This window comes from Sardina pilchardus, chromosome 4 (assembly GCF_963854185.1).
Source record: "Sardina pilchardus chromosome 4, fSarPil1.1, whole genome shotgun sequence".
Classification (NCBI taxonomy): Eukaryota; Metazoa; Chordata; class Actinopteri; order Clupeiformes; family Clupeidae; genus Sardina; species Sardina pilchardus.
Window position 1 is genome coordinate 19,575,260 of NC_084997.1, and position 15,000 is coordinate 19,590,259.

The following is a 15,000-nucleotide window of genomic DNA, read 5'->3' on the forward strand; positions in this document are numbered from 1 at the left end:
GGCAGGAATGAGAGAGAGAGAGAGACTGAGGGAGGGAGTGAGAGAGAGAGAGAGAGAGAGTGGGGTAAAAGAGGGAGAATGGGTGAAAAGATGGGGGGATGTGAGGAGAGGAGTGTGTGGAGGAGAAGTGCCGTGGCCCTGCTGGCCTGCTGCTTCCCGAGGTGTGAGCCTTTGGGAAGAGATTCTCCGTAATCAACCTCCGGGTTCAGCGCCCTCTATTACTCTCACTAGTGTGTGTGTGTGTGTGGGTGTGTGTGTGTTTGTGTGTGTGGGTGTGTGTGTGTGTGTCTATACTGACAAAGCAGCTCTGTACTCCATAAGGACGTGTGTGTGTGTGTATGTGCATGTGTGTGATAAACAAGCACTCGCAAGGGACAGTGAAAGAGCGAAAAAGAGCTTGACCTTTTGTTCTGCAATTTGTTTTTCGAAGGCAGCTTGCGGTCGTTTTGTGGTCACTCAAAAGTTCCAATCTCGTAAATCGGTCCCCTTGACTTCCTCCATTTGTCTCTTTCCCTCTCTACCTCCGTCTCTCTCTCTCTCTTTTTCTCCTTCCCCCTCCATTTTTCTCTTGCTCTCATCCTCCCCTTCATGTAGGCGCCGTAGAAGAAAAAGGCTATATGATAAGACCTTTGTCCAGACTTACTGCGGTTTGTTCAGTGTCCAGGTCTTGCCATGAACTGTGGTAGCCTTTTGGCTCCTTTAAGGCTAAAGAAATAAAGAAATGGATGGACTAAGCCTTCTCAGGGTGTGTGTGTGTGTGTGTGTGTGTGTCTGTGTACATCAGTGTGTGTGTGTGTGTGTGTGTGTGTGTGTGTGCTTTTGTGTTTTGTGCATCTCTAGAACTGCCTTCTGTAATACCCACTTAGTTAGTCTTGACAGTGGAAATATGGGCCCCAGACCGCACGCTTAGAGGCCATATTAAAGACATTACTCTTAGTCTAGTTAATCAGGTGTGTGTGTGTCTGTGTGTGTGTGTGTGTGTGTGTGTGTGTGTGTGTGTGTGTGTGTGTGTGTGTGCGTGCGTGTGTGCGTGTGTGCGTGTGTGCGAGAATAGTAGGGAGACTGATGAGGAGTGTTTGAAAAAGAGCACTTATGAGAGAGCGAGAAAGAGAGGGATAGTGTTAAAGGGTAAAGAGATAGAGGTAGGGAGAGAGAGAGAGAGGGGTAAGGAGAAGGAGAGACTGAAAAGAGAGAGAGGGGGACAAAGGTGGGGGGAGAAAGAGAAGGAGAGAGAGAGAGACGGCCAGAGAGAGGAAGTTAAAGGGCAAGGAGATGGAGAGAAAGGGTAAAGAGATGGAGAGAGGGAGAGCTCGCTCTAGAGGGAGGATAGCGGAGAGGTAAGGCAGCGGTGTGTCTGGTTCCTGTGCTGCTAATGAATGATTAAGGGGCTGCCATGTTCACTTCTCTGAGTACTGAGTCACTGTTAGAGCAGCCGGCCACCACTCATCACCCTGTATACACCACACCTCCTCTCCTCTCATACCCTCTCCTGCCCATATACATACTGCTCATATATATACACCTCCTCTCTCTCCTGCATATACTGCTGCTCATATACAGTACACCTCCTCTCCTCTCCTCTCCTCTCCTCTCCTCTCCTCTCCTCTCCTCTCCTGCGCATATACCGTACATACTGCTCATATACAGTACACCTCCTCTCCTCTCCTCTCCTCTCCTCTCCTCTCCTCTCCTGCGCATATACCGTACATACTGCTCATATACTGTATATACACCTCCTCTCTCTCCTGCTTATATACACCACCTCTCCACTTCTACTCTGCCCAAATACATACTGTAGCTGCTACATGTACCACGCTTACACACCAGCTCTCCTCCCCTGCTCATATATACTTCCTCTCTCTCCTGCCCATATACATGCTGTATATACCTTAGCTTTCCTCTCCTGCCCATATACATACTGCTCATATATACTGTAACACCTCTCTCTCTTTCTCTCTGTCTCTCTATCCCCCTTTCTCTATCCCCCTCTCACCTCACCACAGTACGTCCCCCAGCCTACCTATATAGCCCCGTCCCTCAATACAGAAAGTTCTGAAACATTGAGCTGTTAGGCATGCACATTCGAAAGTTTAGAGAAGGTCACATTCAGTTCACCTTTAAAGATTATAGTGGATTTTAGGTTCATCCTGAAATTTCACCTAAAAGCCTTGACTTGAGTGAGTGTGAGTAGTGTATAAGGCTGGTTAGCAATGCTGCCGCCTCGCTATGGGTACTGCATCAGAATTAAGACGCCAGACCTGACACACACACACACACACGCACACACACACGTTGCCCATCAGACTCACACACACACACACACACACACGTTGCCCATCAGACACAAACACACACACAGAAGGCACACACACATACTGTAACACGCATGCACACATATACATACTGTACAATCCCCGTTTCAACACACACATACTGTACATTAGACACACTCTCTCTCTCTCACACACACACGCACACACACACACACACACACACCTGAATTAATACACCTGGCAGGGGTAATGCAGTATGCGCCGTACCTGTGGGGATTAAGTGGAATTAATGCGTCGGGCTGAAGTCCTCTAAGTGATTTTGAGAGGAGCGGAGCGTCGCTTAATAACGCTGATTGGAGCTGACGTTGAGGAATGGGCTCCATTTAAAACGCGCTGGCCAACGCGCTCCTCCACAGGCCCCCTCCTCCACAGGCCCCCTCCCCTGCCTCCTCCACAGGCCCCCTCCCCTGCCTCCTCCACAGGCCCCCTCCCCTGCCTCCTCACAGGCCCCCTCCCCTGCCTCCTCCCAGGCCCCCTCCCCTGCCTCCTCCCCTGCCTCCTCACAGGCCCCCTCCCCTGCCTCCTCACAGGCCCCCTCCCCTGCCTCCGCACAGGCCCCCTCCCCTGCCTCCTCCACAGGGGCGATGGGCGAGCCGTGGGCTTTTCATAAAGCTCATCTGAAAACAGACGGGTGTGCAAAGCAGGCTCCTGTAAGATGGCATGTTATTACAGGGTGTGTGTGTGTGTGTGTGTGCGTGTGTGTGTGTGCGTTTTCAGATATGTGATTAGGCGTGTGGGTTTGCTTTTGCTTTTCAAGTCAGCAGTATTGGTTTTAATGCATATGATTTGGCATGTGTATGTTTTAGAAGGTGCGTGTGTGTGTGTGTGTGTGTGTGTGTGTGTATGCGTGCGTGTACGCATGCCGTGCGTGTGTGTTTGACAGCAAAATACTGCATTTTTCGGCAAGTCTATTTGCTGCCAAATTACTTCAGAGCTTTCTGTTGCTCACATACACATCAAACAAAGTGTGTGTGTGTGTGTGTGTGTGTGTGTGTGTGTGTGTGTGTGCTACCTTTAAATGGCTCAGTGACAATGTAGTGCAGTGTGTCTATCCTTAATGGCTATGAGAAAGGGCAGTTGTGTGTGTGTGTGTGTGTGTGTGAGTGTGTGTGAGAGAGAGAGAGGGAGAAAGTGCAGACTGTGGCAGGGTGATGGATGATGACGAGGCTCCTCCTGCTTTATGTGCTCTCAGCGCCCGTCCATCAGAGTGGGAACAGGAGTGACAGAACTGCCCTACACACACACACACACACACACACACACACACAGCAAGTTCAGTGTAGCATTCTGCTGTATATTTTACCTTTTTATGGACACCCTCATTGCACTTAATAATCAATGTCAGTCTTGAGGTGAAATGAGAAGCTTTAAAAAGAGAGCACTCCCAGACTCCAGACATAACACGCACGCACACACACATTTTCTTTGGTCTCCAGAGATTGGTGTGTTGGACGGGTGTTGTAAACTTAGATGCATTTGTGTGTTTGTGTTGTGTGTATTACGCCGCCTGTATAAACATTTATTTCACCTCCTTTTCTTCCAGAACGCAGAAGTATCCGTGTTTGAGGTCAATATCCGCTTCATCGGAGGACTGTTGGCTGCATACTATCTCTCTGGACAGGAGGTAAGAACAAATCTGTGTGTGTGTGTGGGAGGGGTGCTTGTCTGATTTCCTGCATGTTTATCACATTTATTTGTGTGTTAGCCACTAGTGACTAACCATCACTAAGAGTCCACACAGACACACACTCAACACAGCAACAGCAGCTTGCATTGCTAATTTGCTACAGCACTTTTCAAGGCTCCCACAGGGTGGCACCTCACTACCCACCACCAGTGTGTAGCGCCCAGCCCACCTCACTAACCACCACCACCAGTATGTAGCGCCCAGCCCACCTCACTAACCACCACCAGTGTGTAGCGCCCAGCCCACCTCACTACCCACCACCACCATGTAGCGCCCAGCCCACCTCACTAACCACCACCACCAGTATGTAGCGCCCAGCCCACCTCACTAACCACCACCACCAGTGTGTAGCGCCCAGCCCACCTCACTAACCACCACCAGCCCACCTCACTAACCACCACCACCAGTGTGTAGCGCCCAGCCCACCTCACTAACCACCACCAGCCCACCTCACTAGCCACCACCAGTGTGTAGCGCCCAGCTGAGTGATGCCCGGCAGCCATTTTGCACCAGAACTTGCAAGAGGTGGAGAGTGAAGGAGTAAAGGGAGTAAAGTAGGCCGTTACACTGGAGGATGAGTAGGGGAATCTAGCCAGGACACTGGGGAACCCTCCCCACACACACACTCTCTCTCTTTGCGATGAGTGCCATTGGATCTTTAATGACCACAGCGGCTCTGTTCGAAATGGAAAAATACTGCTGCCTTCCAAGATATCTAACTGGGGAGCACAGCAGCAAGTGTGATTCGAAACCGAAAAAAAACTATTTTTGCTGCTCTCTAGGGTATCTTAGATTTCCCGAATAACGGTCAATTTTGAAGGCAGCTTCCATGCACACTTCAAGCTGCCTCATGCCCATAATCCAGAGTCAGTGAGTCAGGACCTCGGTCTCATGTCCCATCTGAAGAATGGCATCTCCCACAGCACCAGTGGTCCCCATCACCAGAGTAAGTTGTGGAAGTCTGGCCTCAGAAAGTAAACAGCCTGCCACATACTTGCTCCTGCCATTCACTGAATCAGCTGAATCGAATAAGTTCAACCAGAGCCATAGAAAGCGAGAGTTGCAACACTCTTTGATGTTGCCGCCACGATCAAAAGTTCCAAAAAAACCTGTGCTATATGGCTGAATCGCAGTAGGGTGGGATGTACTTCTGATGCTGGAAGGTGTAATCAATTAACTCATTGACTACTGACCAAGAGATTGGCTGTAAACAGTTCCAAAAGCCCCATAACGAGGAAATAGCCTGGAAAAAGCGCTGCCATTTTTTCCTATGGAAGTCTATGGGAGTGTCGCCACTCTGTTTTATCTACCGCTCTGAGTTCAACTCCTCAGCCAGGTAAATGAGCTCATTAGTGAAATCACCTGCGATAAATGCACAGGTAGAAACAGTACATGGTAGGACTTTTACTTTCTGAAGCCGGACTTCTGCACCTTTGCACTGGGGCATTGGGGTCATTTGTTTTGGCCAGAGAGAAGAGTGCCATCTACTAGCCATCCACCAATGCCGCTTCCAACAGCAGCGTAGTTTTCCGAGGAGATCTCCCTTCCAAGTTCTAACCAAACCCACATCTGCTTAGCGTCAGTAATTCAGCAGAGAACGGGTATTCATCGGCTGCTTGCACACACACACACACACACACACACACACACACACACACACACACACACACACACACACACACACACTAACACACATGCGCACACGCACACACGCACACACACATGCGCACACACATGCACACACACACACACACACACACACACACGTCCTTATGGAGTACAGAGCTGCTTTGTCAGTATAGTAGCAGAGGGGAGCTGGGATTTCATGCGATGTTGAACAGCTTCCTGGTCCCTGGGAAGTCCTACTGTTACAGATGCTTGTCCTCCACCTACACAAACAGTTGTCCCTGTTCACTCATGATCTTCAGCAGTTGAAACACGTGTGTGTGTGTGTGTGTGTTTTGTGTGTTTATGTGTGTGTGCGTGCGTTTGCAAAAGAGAGGGAATGAGATTTTCAGAACCAACCGATTCGCATGGAGATGACTCGGAAATTGATTTCCCTGCAAGTTTCCAAACAACATTTCTATACATTATGGTAACATATGCAGCACCATGAAAGCAGAGGCGCAAACGCACACCACACAAGTCGAGGTGCAGGCAACTAGGTTTATATTAAAACTTAGTTAGAGAGAGAGAGAGAGCGATGCCGCACACTCCAAGTTATAAGTCCGTTTTTTCTGAAAAACTGACTTATAACTCGGAGTGCGCGGCATCGCTCTCTCTAACTAAACATATACAGCACCATGCCATAGCTATACTCTTTCAATGGTACATCTACAGCAGTGGCCTTGAGTGAAGTGGACTCACAGAGCTGACCAGAGTGCTCAAGCCAAAGTGCTTCATGATGCAGGAAATATGTCCCTCACGGCTGCTCCGGAATATTCCGATCTATCAGTGTGTGTGAGCTGTTTAAACAGTCTATGAAACTGTGTATCTTCCAAACAGATCAGGATGCAGCTGAAATATCACTCTCTCTCTCTCTCTCTATCTCTCTCTCTCACTCACTCACTCACTCACTCACTCACTCACTCACTCACTCACTCACTCACTCACTCACTCACTCACTCACTCACTCACTCACTCACTCACTCACTCACTCACTCACTCACTCACTCACTCACTCACTCACTCACTCACTCACTCACACACAGAGAAAGAGAGAGAGAGAGAGAGAGAGATACACAGATGCATAAAAATACAAATATCGTGGTTCCAGTTTAAGACTTACTGCCCAAGCCCGTGTCCTGTATTGGGTTATCCAGGGACACAGACTGAGGATAGGTGTGTGTGTGTGTGTTTGTGTGCAAGATTCTGCTCTGCTCTGCTGTTACGGAAAAAAAGAAAAACAATATACTGTACCCTGGATAATTCATGCCCTGTTTCCTCTAACACACACACACACACACACACACACAAATAAGCACACAGCCAGTCGCACACAATACGCTTATCTCTCTTATCTACTAAAGGAGGCTCTCTCTCACACACGCACACACACACACACACACACACACACACACACACACACACACACACACACACACTCCCTGTCTGTCATATCCGTGTCAGTCCACGGACTAAGAGTAAGGATACTGAGGTCTGAACACACACTCTCTCTCTCTCTCACACACACACACACACACACACACACACACACACACACTGAGCCTATTTATTTACTCATTTTCTTACTCTGTGTTGCACATTTGATCGTTTTATGTAGCCTTAGCTCTTGCTTACTGTCAAACACACAAATATATATACACACGCGCAAACACACACACACACACACACACCCTCACACCCTCACAAACACGAACTCTCTCTCACACACACACACACACACACACACACACACACACACACACACTGAGCCTATTTATTAACTCATTTTCTTACTCGGTGTTGCACATTTGATCGTTTTATGTAGCCTTAGCTCTTTCTTACTGTCAAACACACAAATATATATACACACGCGCAACACACACACACACACACACACACACACACACACACACACACACACACACACACACACACACACACACACACACAGAATAATTTCATGCCCCTTCTGTCCTGCCACTCAAGTCCCTGACAAAGCTGCTCAGTACAGTCTGTAACTCTACGCCTGATGGATGAGATGCCATCAGTCCTGAGTCCCGCAGGAGGACACACACACACACACACGCACACACACACACTTCCATCTCCACTGAGAATGCACTCCTAAACTCGAGCATCCGTCAATACACACACACACACACACACACACACACACACACACACATAAACACACACACACAGCCTTGTCTGTGAGAGGCCCTCATATCGACCGCCACTGTCACTGCTGTGCGGGGGAGTTGTTACTGAAGGTTTATTCCTCACCTTCTACATGCTCAAGGCAGCTTCAGGTGTAAAACATGTTAGCGTGTGTGTGTGTGTGTGTGTGTGTGTGTGTGTGTGTGTGTGTGTGTGTGTGTGTGTGTGTGTGTGTGTGTGTGTGTGTGTGTGTGTGTGTGTGTGTGTGTGTGTGTGTGTGTGTGTGTGTGTGTGTGTGTGTGTGTGTGTGTGTGTGTGTGTGTGTGTGTGTGTGTGTGTGTGTGTGTGTGTGTGTGTGTGTGCATGTGAGAGAGAGGGAGAGAATAAAAGTACTGCAACTGTGAATGGACGTACCGGTATCATATGTATGTATGGCCCCGTGTCCCTGTCTGTGTGATGTTATTTGTAGGCCCTTGGGTTATCTGTATCCCATATATGCACTATGCGCACACACACACACTCTCTCTCTCTCTCTCTCTCTCTCTCTCTCTCTCTCTCTCTCTCTCTCTCTCTCTCTCTCTCTCTCTTTCTGTCTCTCTCTCACTCTCTCACACACATACATACACACACACACTCTCATGCCCCCTCCTCACCTCATCCAGGCCTGATGGATGATGTTTACTCCGTCGTCTAGTTCTCTTCTTTCCCCTTCATCCTCTCCTTCCTCTTCCTCCTCCTCCTCTCAACTTTTTTCCCTCGTCATATCTGAGTTTCTCTCTCTCTCTTTCACTCTTTCTCTGTTTCCCCCTCTCTCTCCCTCTCTGTCTCTTTTCTGTTCCCTTATCCTTTCCCCTCCTCCTTCATTGTTTTGTTAGAGACCAAGTGTAGCGCATACAGAAAGAAACACACACAGACACACACACACACACACACACACACACACACACACACACACACACACACACACACACACACAAACACACAGACGGTCACCTCTGATAAACACCTCATCAGCGTCGACAACAAATTCATTATCTCCAACTGTCGCCGTGGGGACGTGTCCTCGAGGGGTTGATAAGGAGGTAGAGCCGTAGCCCGGGGCAACAGGTATCCCCCTGACGACGGCGCGAGGGGGGGGGGGGGGCGTTGCGGGGGGGAGAGGGCCCTGCCTCTCATGTTTTTCTGATGATGCTCACAGCAGGTGCATCGTGGGAAAGGCGGGAGAGCGGAGGTAGAGAAAACAGACACAACAGAGGGACTCAGAGACACGGTTCCAGATGGAGAGAAAGCATGTGGGAGAGGGGAGAAGGTTCTGGAAAGGTAGCAGCAAGAGGGGGATTTGAGGTGAAGGGAGAGGGGGAGGGAGGAAAGGGGAGATGTCGATAGAGGAGAGGCTCTACTGCTGCAGATAAGGGGTGTGTGTGTGTGTGTGTGTGTGTGTGTATGTGTGTGTGTGTGTTTATTCATGAAGGAGGGGAGAGCAGCAGTATTGGAGCCGGGGACATCAGATAATGACACAAGTTCAACAAGGCTGCACAATCAGCAGAGAGAGGAGAAATGAGAGAGAGGAGAAATGAGAGAGAGATGGAGGGAGGGAGAGAGAGAGAGAGAGAGAGAGAGAGAGAGCAGGAGCCAAAGAGAGATGGAGGGGGTGAAGTCTGCTAAAGGACAAATGAATTGAAAGAGACGGAGAGCGTGAAAGATCGAGCAAGGAGCGAGGAGGGGAGGAGAACAGGAGCAGATATGAAAGAAGAGAGAGGGTAAGAGCATGGGGGAGGTGGTAGGAGAGAAGGGTAGAGGTGGGAGGGGTGGTAGGAGAGAAGGGTGGAGGGGAGAGGATAAGAGGATGGAGGGGGTGGTCAGATGGGGTCTGTTAGGGGAGAGGGGTGGTAGGAAGAAGCGATGAGTGGAGGAGAGCGATGAGGAGTGGTGGGGGAGAGATGAGGGGTGGTGGGGGAGAGATGAGGAGTGGTGGGGGAGAGATGAGGGGTGGTGGGGGAGAGATGAGGGGTGGTGGGGGAGAGATGAGGGGTGGTGGGGGAGAGATGAGGGGTGGTGGGGGAGAGATGAGGGGTGGTGGGGGAGAGATGAGGAGTGGTGGGGGAGAGATGAGGAGTGGTGGGGGAGAGATGAGGGGTGGTGGGGGAGAGATGAGGGGTGGTGGTGTCGGTGGGCGAGTGATGACAGGGCTGATAGGACGAGAGACACGGATATCTTTTCCTGCTCCATTTCATTTGCTCTCTCCGTCTGCACACGCATACCAGAGAGAGAGGAGAGGAGAGTGGGTGTGTGTAAGTAAGAGAGAGAGAGTGTGTGTGTGTGTGTGTGTGTGTGTATGTGTTTACTTGTGTGTGTGTCTGCTTCTGTGTATGTGTGTGTGTGTGTGTGTGTCAAGAGAGTGTTTGTGTGTGTGTGTGTGTGTGTGTGTGTGTGTGTGTGTGTGTGTGTGTGTGCGCACGCACTACACTCTTTCCTCTGGTTACAGCAGCAGGCGGGCGAGGGAGATCTGTCTTTGGGCTGTCAGGCTGAGGCGCGCTTTACTCTGTCTGCCCGTGTCAAACACCGAGCCATCAAACCAGCTGCAGCGCCACCGCCATCCGCCAAACAGGCCAACACACCTGAGCACCACCCCCGCACCTCACCTCACCAGACACACCTGAGCACGGCCCACAGACAGACACAGGACGAGACGGGGAGGGACAGATTTGACAGCAGCCCTATCTAGATATGAAGACAGGCCGACTATGACATGCAAACAGACAGGCAGGCAGGCTATGAAAGATGAGCAGACAGACAAGTGAGGGAGAGACACACAGAGAACGCAGACAGACAGGTGGACAGGAGCAGTGATTGAGTCCAGTCTTCCTTTTTTCCTCTCACTCTCTTTAGCTTCTTCTCTATCTCGATCTCTTCCTTTTTTTCCTCTCACTCTCCTTCTCTTCCTCACTCTTTCTCTCTCCCTATCTCTGTTTTTCCCTCTCTTTTCCCCTCCGACCACGACAGACAGACAGACAGACAGACTATGAAAGATGGGCAGACAGACAATCAGGGAGAGACACGCAGAGAACGCAGACACACAGGTGGACAGGCCTGCGTAGTGATCGACAGAAGTCCAGATGGAGCCGAACCCTCTGTTTTGTTGCCTGAGAGGCAAACATGATGAACACACACACACACACACACACACACACACACACACACACACACACACACACACACACACCACCCAGAGATGCACATACAGAGTTCCGCATGTAAACCGGACTGCTGTGGTGTTGACACAGGCGGCCATGTTGGTCAGTGGTGCGCGGAGGCCAGAGCTCAGACGAGGGCCGTCTGCTGATCTATACGCCCCGTGGTTGAGGACACGGATGTTTGGTCTGGTGCTGCTTCTATGAAACGAGTGCCCCCGATCAGACATATTAGTATAATGAGATGAAGCGAATCTCTCTCACACACACACACACACACACACACACACACACACACTCTCTCTCTCTCTCTCAGGGAAACTGGCAGGCATGTGGCCCAGGGTGCAGGAGCGCTTTAATCCAGGTTTAACAGTCGACCCCTGAGACCAACAGGATCATCTCTCATCCATCTCTCTCTCTCTCTCTCTCTCTCTCTCTCTCTCTCTCAGTCCTTCTCCGTACTGTGGTGCGCTCCGTCTGATGTCTATGCAGTGTTGATGACAGAGTGAGGTTAGACGTTGTCAACGCGCATGTGAACTAACAGGATCATCTTCCTCTCTCTCTCGCTTCTTCCCCCTCTCTCTTTCCCTCGCTCTCGCTCTCTCTGTTTGTGTGTTTTTATGTTTATTGTGTGTGTGTTTATTGTGTGTGTGTGTGTGTGTGTGTGTGTGTGTGTGTGTGTGTGTGTGTGTGTGTGTGTGTGTGTGTGTGTGTGTGTGTGTGTGTGTGTGTGTGTGTGTGTGTGTGTGTGTGTGTGTGTGTGTGTGTGTGTGTGTGGAGCTTTGGGTTCATCTGCTCATATGTGTAATAACAGGATCAGTGGTGGCTCTGTGGTGCAGTAGAGGGCCAGATTAGAGTGCTGGGGACACATCTGCCATCAGGGAATTACTCTGGCTGCGTCTAGCAGCGCAACAGCCCTCTCCCTCTACGCCTCCCTCTCACTCTCTCTTTCTCTTTCTCTCTCTCTCTCTCTCTCTTTCCCTCTCTCTCTCCCTCTCTCTCCTTCTCTCACAGTCTCTCTCTTTCTCCCCCTCTTTCCATCTCCCTTTCTCTTTCTCTCTTCATTTTTTCTCCCTCTCCTTAGCTTATTTTCTTTCCCCCTCTCTCCCCCTTTCTCTATCTCTTCCTTTTTCCCTCTCACTCCATCTCTTCCTCATTTTCTCCCTCTGTCTCCTCCTCTCATCCCCTCCACTCCAGCGTTATTGATTGGCATGACGGTGTGCCAGTGTTGCCAGTGCGGTTGCCATGTGAAGAGGAGTGGGCATGACAGACACATGTGTCCCACTTGCTCTTGTCCTCCGTCTCCATTCCTCCTCCTCTCCTGCTCTCCTCCTTTACGGGCGCCTCGCTAGCTCCCTGTCTGTCTGTTCTTTTTACACGTGTCTGTTCTCTCTCTCGCTCTCTCGCTCTCTCTCTCCCTCTCACTCTCGCTCTCGCATCGTGCCTGTCTGCCTCTTAGTCTTTTAGCTGACTGCCTTTTAAAACATGTCTCCAACCCGCCGTTGTTTGTGTCCTACAGTATCTCTCTTCCCTGTTCCGTATCACTCTTCTCTCCTTCACCTCTCTTTCTGTCTGTCTCTCTCTCTCTCTCTTTCTCTCTCACGCCATCTAGTCTTCTAAGGTGTTTCATTTGTGCTCAGATTTTTAATATCATATTTTCAAACAACTGTTATGGCGAGACCCTGAGCTCCTGAAATATAGCACATACAGGTGTCTTTTGTTCTACGTGTTTATTATTTGTGTGTGTGTGTGTGTGTGTGTGTGTGTGTGTGTGTGTGTGTGTGTGTGTTTCCCTCCAGCATCTGTTGGCTTTGTAGCCCCTATTCACTTACACACCAGCCGCAACTACTGTACCCTCACACAGACATACACACAGGCAAATGTAGCTACTCAGGTACACACACATTCAAACTCCACAGGTGAACACGCACCTTATCTCTCCCACACACACACACACACACATTCTCTCTCCTGCTCGCTCTCTTTCTGGAAAAGATATCCTGTCCTACAGCACTTCTCCCATTGGGAGCATTGTGCACAGTTGAAACTTAATGTACCAGCACCTCTCTCTCTCTCTCTCTCCCCCTCTCTCTGCCTCTCTCTCCCTCTCTCTCCCTCTCCCTCTCTCTTCTCTCTCTCTTTCTCTTTTTCTGTCTTTCTCTTCCTCTCTCTACCTCTCTCTCTCTCTCTGTGTCTTCCCCCTTCCTCTTCTTCACTCTCCCTCCCTCTCTCTCTGTCTCTCCTTCCCTCCCTCCATACACATAAAGCCTAGAGGAGTGTTGTTATAGCCAGCTGTGATGGCACTTGCGAGCGCGTCCACCAACGTGACTCACGTCCGGTGTTGTTGTACAGCCTCCACAGCTCTACCGCCGTTGTTCCGCGCCGTCTCCGGGCCGCGTCCCAAACGGCTTCTAAAACAACCGCATTAGCCGCTCTCCAGCGCTCTCTCCGACGCGCGGTGCTCACGGGCGCGGGTTGGCTGGGGAGCGCTGTCTTGACGGCAGGCCTGTGCTCTGGGACTCCCGCGGCCTGCTGGAGCAATCTGTTGAGGGCTTTTACTGCGGCCGCCAGGCCTGCTAACAGCCAGTGTGGGATGCTGCTGCTGCTGCGCCGTACACAGGGATTAAAGTTTTCCGGCACCGTGCCGGAATTCCGGCGTGCGGCCATTGACTGCGTTCATTTTTTTAAATATTATTTATTTGTTAACGCTATTGAAAAACACGCAGCATTCGTTAAGCTGAATTTCCTTTCCCTGCTCTCCCTCTCTGTCACTCCCGCGTCACGCACCCTTTAGTTTAATACACACACACTCAGACACCACCAGACTCCCCTTCGTGCACACCGCGTCTGTCTCCATAACGAGATCATCCCTGGAAGCGCGGTCGCACTAATGCACCTGACACTGCGGGTGGAAGCATAAGTTCTTCCGCAAATTTTGTAGACTATGCGTGCAACTTTACCAAACCGTATAGAAGTAAACGAATTCTCCTTGTCCCGCTCTCATGCGCACTCAATGGACAGACACCCGCCCCTCGACATGCACATTTAATCCAAACAAAACATTCACAATCGTGAACGCAATGACGCACAGAAGACGACTGGCTGAATTATTGTTAAATACGGTTAGCATCCAGTAGTAGGCTATGCTGCACACATCTGATTAAAACTCTGCATTCAAGTTGACTGACCATCTCAATACCAATGTTTTTCAACTCCAAGATTTAAAGGGCCTGTCCCAAGGAGAAAACGTATGAACTTACCTTGAAACTTAAACACACGTGGGGACACTGAACAGTCCAACCAGCTAGAGTATGATAAACTAGCCAACTATGCTATTTTGTTTACAATATTTTGAGGCTTCAATGAAACAGCTGAATTTAAGAGGTGCAGTTGTAATATGAATAGCAGGCTATAAGCTGCATAAAGTTTGCTGTTATGAATATCAGAAATGTCAGTATACAGAATGTATATAAATAATTACGTGTGTGTGTGTGTGTGTGTGTGTGTGTGTGTGTGTGCGTGCGTGCGCTTTACATCTTGTTAAAAAATCATTAAATAAATAAATTCACATTATGTGAAAGCAAAGTGTCAGACATGAGGCGACCACCATATATTGCCTTCTAATCTGTGGGAAACACTGTTATTACTCTTTAGAAAGAGAATCATTGTCTTTTTTTGAATACCTTAACTTAAATGGTTGCAACTAAATCTTATTCTTCAAATGCCTGCCTTCCAATTTCACATAGCTGACAACATGACACCTTATGATTGTTGGTCAATTTGTAACCTGTCAAAGACAAAGATTAGCAGCAAAACTTGATATAAAAAGAAATCCTAAATGCTACATGTAGCATATTGTAGTGTGTTGGACTACTATTGCCACCTATTGGCCTTTCTTGGGGCCCAACATCACAAACAAGGCCTGTGTCGTGTGCAAACACTCCAAAAAGTAAACCGGTTTCCAATC

At 49.5% G+C, this 15,000-nt stretch overlaps 1 protein-coding gene across 5 annotated transcripts in view; it reads left to right on the forward strand.

Annotated features, from left to right (window-relative positions):
• The window catches only part of man1a2 (mannosidase, alpha, class 1A, member 2), a 131,186-nt gene that overhangs the window by 90,004 nt on the left and 26,182 nt on the right, over positions 1-15,000 (forward strand). For all 5 annotated transcript variants that reach the window (XM_062534449.1, XM_062534450.1, XM_062534451.1 and 2 more), the window contains one exon: positions 3,877-3,957. In XM_062534449.1, the coding sequence (XP_062390433.1) occupies positions 3,877-3,957 (81 nt within the window). The remainder of the gene's footprint in view (positions 1-3,876; positions 3,958-15,000) is intronic.